Here is a 6,307-nt window from a genome sequence, read left to right as displayed (position 1 = left end):
CAAATATTTTTGACGTTTTATTCATACACTCAAATAATGCGTTACTGCTGTTGGTGAAGCTATCACCCATAGATACAGTTACAATAGACCTCTTTAGCATCTTTTGTTTGCTGTCCCATTTCAGACCTCTTGATGTAAGCCTTAATTAAGTATTATCTCTCTTAAATTCAAACAAATTCACGTGGAAATGAATAAATAATTTCCAAACAAACAAAAGAAAAATTATATCTCTCCTAAATTCAAACAAAGTCAAGTGAAAATGAATAAATAATTTCCCGATTGACAAAGGAACAATTTTCTCTGGTGAACATCAATTGATCTGAAATGGGCAATTTACATTCGTAGCTAAAAGATCCGGCTATTGGCCCATTAATTTTGCATCAGGTAAAAAGAAAAGCTGTTCCATCTGTAATAAGCTTGAATCTGACAGCAAATTAAGAGGTTAAAATTTCATCCCGAAAATGTTAATCAACAATATTTTGCAAACAAAATATCTTACGAGCAAGTTTTGAATGTATTCGTTGGAGAATCGGCCCGTTATTTAAGGAAGGCAGTTGGCCCGGCGCCGAATTCAGAAGAGAGCTACCTTATATCAGTCGTGGCGACTTTTGTATCGCGAAAATTATGAAGAAGCCTTCGTGTGAAGTACTGCTACAGTACTATCCCAAAAAATCCGAAGTTGAGGATCTTCTGTCGACCTACGTCGTTAATTGTGTTTTCAACAGCTTTCTGTGTTATTCCGCCATCATGTTAAACATTGTAACAATCCAAGCGATAAGAAAAACTCCATCTTTGCCAAAGACATTAAAAACATTGCTTCTGAGTCTTGCTATTTCTGACGTTGGAGTTGGTTTGCTTGTCCACCCATTTTACATCTCGCTTTTGGTCAACTGGCTACAACACGACAATCCTAGCTGTATAACGTATAACGTTTTTCTGGTCACAAAGTCTTGCGTTGCTATCGCTTCATTCCTCGGTGTAACGGCTATAAGTGTCGACAGATTCTTAGCTATTCATCTTCATCTCAGATATCAGGAACTTGTGACTCACAAGCTTGTTGTTGCTGTGGTGACCTCAATTTGGGTGTTTAGTACATCTATTTCTTTAACAATGTTCTGGGTTCAACCTGATAAAGTATCCGTAGTTATATCTACCGGCGGAGTTTTTTGTCTACTTCTTACGACAGTGGTGTACAGCAGAATTTATGTAGTCGTAAAACAGCACAATAATCAGATTCAAGCACTTCAAGTACAAGAAACAGCACAGATTGGCGAAATGGCGAATTTTGCTACTCTCGTTAAATCTGCAGTTGGCATATTTTACATATATTTGATGTTTTTGGCTTGTAATTTACCTTATTTTGCCTGCATGGCCGCCTATAAAATCTACGGCCCGACAATCGCTTTGAAGAGGCTTTTGCTTTTCTCAAGTACTCTTTTATATGCTAATTCATCTTTGAATCCTGTTATTTACTGCTTGAAGATGAGGCACATTCGACACGCTATTGTGGAGATACTACGGGACATCTCTTGCCAGAGAGATCAGTAGCACCGACTATTGGCATCCAGACGTCTCAGAAATGGGCCAGCTATAAATAAATATATCATATTAAAGGGGCTTTTTTACGGATTGTAACAGATACTGTATATGAAATGCAAACATTGGTAGGAATTGTCGTAGGAACTGTGTCGTAGAAAACCTAAAAATAATAATCCATTTGTATTGAAAATTGCTATATTAGAGCACTGGAACTGTTAAAAAGCGTCTTTCGGCTGCAGATGGCTAGGGTGGAAATGGATTGTAACTTGAAAAATTGAGGCTAAACTGAAGCTGTTTCCGAAGTTTTATAGCCGAAGTTTGATTTCTATCCACAAATTAAGATCGTTGTTCAAGGACAATTTTTCATGGATTAAGTTGCCTATACCACTAATTTCAGAACAGTTTAGACAAATATCTGCGAAATCCCCATGACGTAGCTCTTTTAAAGACTTAAGCCATTTTATCCAGCAGATGGCACAGATATACAAAGCGATTGTTAATATACCCAAAGCGATTTCAAAGGTAGCCAAGTGGTATTCACTGCGGCGCGTGGCGGGTAAAACTTGATCATTTCAGAGACGCGGTATCTAATTTATCTCAACTTTACAGGGGTTATTGTTAAACAGCCACAATCGGAATTTAGTGAGAGAAAAATCTCCCGTGAATATTCTAAGTGAAAAACTCCAACCTCGTTCCCAGGGCTTTTCCCTTGGTCGCAAATCGCCAAGTAAGTGTTCACGAAAAATTGTTGGGGGCGAGGGGGGGGGGGGGGGGTGGGGGGGAAGTTGATGATTAGATAATTTTGTGAAAATCTTATGGTGTAAAAAAAAGGGAGTTTCTAAAAAATAAACTCTTGCCGAAGAAGTTCTTAAGTGAAAAAAATGCAACACTAAACTATCCATTGAACACTGGACTTAAAGGTGCTTCAACATCAATAGTACTAGTGTTATTTCACCTATTTCTCACATTTTATAAGTTAATGACAAAGGTGGAAAACACGGCTAAAGTAACCTTTACCTCTAATTAATTGCACTTTGTTCTAAATAAAGGAAAATAAATTGTAATCATATCGTTCTTTTAAAGGGCAACTGACTGTGACCACACCCTTATTAGCAGTCACACACGGGCATCGGGTAGTTCTCAATAGCAGGGAAAAAAAAGCTGTTTTAAAATTAGGAGAGAGCAAACCTCTATTGTTTTAAAATCTGTGAGCGTTTTAAAAAACATACAGTTGCCAGCAATTGTAAAAGAAAGCAAAAACAAGTTGTGATTGAGGGGTAAAAACCGTTCCCGCGCTGGCGCTGTAACGCAACGTTCACTAGGCCGCTGACCATGGTCACGCTGCTTCTCCGTCTCAGGTTTAATAAAATGCGTGTGACGTGTCAAAGATATTAATAACCCATATCAATACCTAACATTCCTTTACGGCACAAGCAAGCATCTTTCACTAAACTCGCCGTTTTCGTTGTTTGTCCCTGTTGATTCGCATTCCCAAGTGCGCCTTGTGCAAGGAGGGCTTCTAAGCACTACATCTGTGTCGCTTGCATCGCCATTTAGTAAGTAAGATTCTTGTAATGTGTCTTTTGGTAGTTTTGTTTACGGTATTTGGTGTGATTTAGCAAATTTGCATGCGAGAAGCGAAAGCGCATTTTGTTGGGTTCTTTAGAAATCTTGTGAATTTCAGTCGCATTTGAATGGTTTTCAAAGCGTTTTTACCCCAGTTCCGTCAACTGATCAACGTGAATGGTGTTTTATAAAGATTTCTGCGATGTAATAGAACCTCGAGTATGATATTATGTAAATTGATTACTCCCATTGTGTCATTTAAATGGTCAAGTTGTATTTCTCTTACTAAATTTGGCAACCGCGTCCAAATCATTTCCAGTACCACAATCTTTCGCCTAAGGTAAACTTTTTCAAGTTTAGGTTATGCTCATCTCGGCAAAATTGTCCGATCTGTGATTATATAACATCAACAGAAACATAAATTAGAGTCACTTCTAAGAATGTCCTGAAGGGTCACGCTTTCTCAGAATACGCTTGCTTAAAACATGGGCTAAAAGGGAGGAAACGCACGTTTCTCTATATTGCCTGTAAGTAAACAACAAATGACCACATTTAGACAGATTTCTCATTATTTAATGCACTTTTTTCGAGTTTAAGGTCTAAATTCAATCATTTGTATGCTTTGGTTATGATATTGCGTGATTTTTGCGGTTACCCCAGGGAATAATCGTAGTTTGAAAGTCACAGTTTTGGTTTCGTATGTTGCATGACAAAATTATCTCACGCGCGCGCGCGCCATATTTAATGAACAGTAGCTTTCCGAAAACTTTCTATTTCGCGTTTTTCAGTTTTATTGCATTAAATCAACTATTTGGCTGATCGGTTGATGAAAGTTCCGTACAGTTTGGCAGTTTTAAACAAAATATGTCATAGACTTGAGTGAGGTGTGACAATTTAAAAATCATGCACGCGCGCATAACATCATTCCATTCCTCATGTATGGAGCACGAAGTGCGACTACAACAATTTCATTATCTCTTCGATCGATATGAAAACGTTTTGAGAAGATCAAGTCTGAAATGCACATCGTTTAACACAGATATTTGAAGGATTGAAGGTCTACATTTTAAATCGTTTGAAAATAGCTAGAAATTCGGCGACGGTCTTGCGAAAATATTAATCGCTTTCACTTGACTCCTGTGGCTTGACTACATACAAAATTTATGAAATCCCGGATTCTCGAACCTCTGGATAACTCGAAACAAAATTCGTTTCTCTACCTAGGTAGAATATTACGATTTTACCCCAGGATTTCTTAAACTCCCGATTTCTCGAACAGATTTTCGTTTCCGAGGTTCGAAAAATCACTAGGATTCCACTCTACGATTTATGTGTCGCAATTGTACCCCCCAAAAGGTTTCGGTTTTACTTTGTGCCAAATATGAAAAAATCTGATTATTTTTTAAAGCTTGTCGATCAGAATACCAGACAACGCTTTTGATTTAAATATTAATATTTTCGATATGTAACCAGGTTCACAAAAACGTGACATTGCATTATAAATACAAATATAGCTGTAGTTACATTTTGGTAGAAACTTTTTCCTTTTCATCAATTTCCTTTTATGTGAGGTCTTATGTCACGCTATCCCGCCTTGTCTCAGTTATACGAATTTCCTTCTGTTTGCAAAAGTTCCTCATATTTTTCCTTTCTGTTTTCGGAAGTTCCTCATACCGCTAATGCGGGAAAATATGTTTCGGTTTTAATCTGTGCTATATACGAAACAGTTTTCTGAACATTTTTAAAGTTTCGATTACTTGGAGATGAAGATGAAAATTTGCATTTTTAATTCATGCATGAAAACAGGTGTTTAATGATTATTTTGCCTTTTTACCGTCAGATAATCAATTGCGCGTCGTTTTTGGTCATTTTTGCATATTATTATACATAATGAGATGTCGTTTACATTGCTAGCATAAAAGTGTTGTCGTTATAGAAGCTAAAACGTTTCTTACACGAGCAAGACTACATTCAGAATTTTAATGGTTTTCTTTCTGCTTGGGAATTTTAGAAATGGGTAACGCTGAGACAAAGAAAAAACATCAACAAAAGACGGGTTCTCAACCTATTGTACCATCTTCGCGAGGAAATACCCTGAGTGATACAAAGAAAATCCTCCTTCTTCACAAATCCACAGATGAGCAGCTAAAAGTAGTAAGGAATTTTCGTGATGCTCTCACAACAGCCGCACATGGCAGCATTCGTGTCACAAATGTTGTAAACATCGCCGAAGGAAAAGATGATTTGCTGAAAGGGCTTCCTTGGCTTGAAGAATTGAATAACGTCGTCTTGATTTGCCTAACATCGGAAGCCATCGCGCAGCTTGAAAAAATTGTGCAGGATAATCGATTGGCCGACGAAAATGGCCATCTTCACGGAAAAGTTTTCAGCATTTCGTTTGGTGAGAGTCTTGCATCTGAATGGCCTCCGAAAGGTTTACAAAGGGGTTCCTCCGACGCGAGAGATTTCCACTTTGGTTTTTCGGACGTGGCGAAGCTTAGACCGCAAGATTTTGAGCGATCGGAAAAGATGAATGCTTTGGTCGCAGCAATAAAAGGGACACAATAAACAGAACTGAAAAAATTTGAAATCAGTGAGGGATGTTTTGTAAGTACTGTATTTTCTTAAATTTGCGGAACATTACTCGTAAAAGACTATATGTTATCTGACTGAACTTAAAACGCCCTTATTTGTAAGAGGGTGTTGGTTAGAGCTTTAATTTTTGAACGGTTTTATGTAAAAACGAATGCATATAAACGAATTCGAACATGTTTGAATTAACATAGTTCGCAATATGAAGTAATTTTGAACAGTTAAATTCTAGCTAGCAGATATTATGTTAATTTTAAGCGTTGGTAAGTTGTTTGCTTCTTTGACAAACATTCTTCGAGCTGTAAAATTTTACTTCTATATATTCAAGTGTTTATAAAAACTTAGGCCAAGTTTGTTAAATTTCCATGTTTGTAGCTAAGTTTGTAATAAATCTTTTAACGTACATTTCAACCACGGTTTTCAAAGGTGTTTTCTTTTAATTTTCTTCTATATAAGTATTTTTTTTTAATCTTTTGCTACTTATAAGCTACGGGTATTTTCACTTATTTGGGTGTAAAAGTACTTGTGCAAGTTTATTTCAGCGGATTTTAGGCGATAATTGTCATACCTTCCTTATTCGGTTTCAAACGTTATATTTACCGGAAGTCAA

At 37.0% G+C, this 6,307-nt stretch overlaps 2 protein-coding genes across 2 annotated transcripts; both read left to right on the top strand.

The window, feature by feature from the left end:
- The first annotated feature begins 485 nt into the window (after positions 1–485).
- LOC144637616 (adenosine receptor A2b-like) lies at positions 486–1,548 on the top strand. The gene has a single exon (XM_078496676.1). It carries the CDS (start codon positions 625–627, stop codon positions 1,546–1,548), a length of 924 nt encoding a protein of 307 aa, XP_078352802.1. The 5' UTR covers positions 486–624.
- A 1,402-nt stretch (positions 1,549–2,950) lies between these two features.
- Positions 2,951–6,108, top strand: LOC144637758 (uncharacterized). Its single transcript, XM_078496835.1, has 2 exons — positions 2,951–3,095; positions 5,117–6,108. The coding sequence occupies exon 2, from the start codon at positions 5,119–5,121 to the stop codon at positions 5,671–5,673; it is 555 nt and encodes a 184-aa protein (XP_078352961.1). The 5' UTR covers positions 2,951–3,095; positions 5,117–5,118; the 3' UTR covers positions 5,674–6,108.
- The last annotated feature ends 199 nt before the right edge of the window (positions 6,109–6,307 follow it).

The sequence above is a fragment of the Oculina patagonica genome, chromosome 14 (assembly GCF_052425735.1).
Source record: "Oculina patagonica isolate OP01 chromosome 14, crgOcupat, whole genome shotgun sequence".
NCBI lineage: Eukaryota > Metazoa > Cnidaria > Anthozoa > Scleractinia > Oculinidae > Oculina > Oculina patagonica.
The sequence above is the reverse complement of the archived record's forward strand: the minus strand, read 5'-3'. Positions and strand labels throughout refer to the sequence as shown.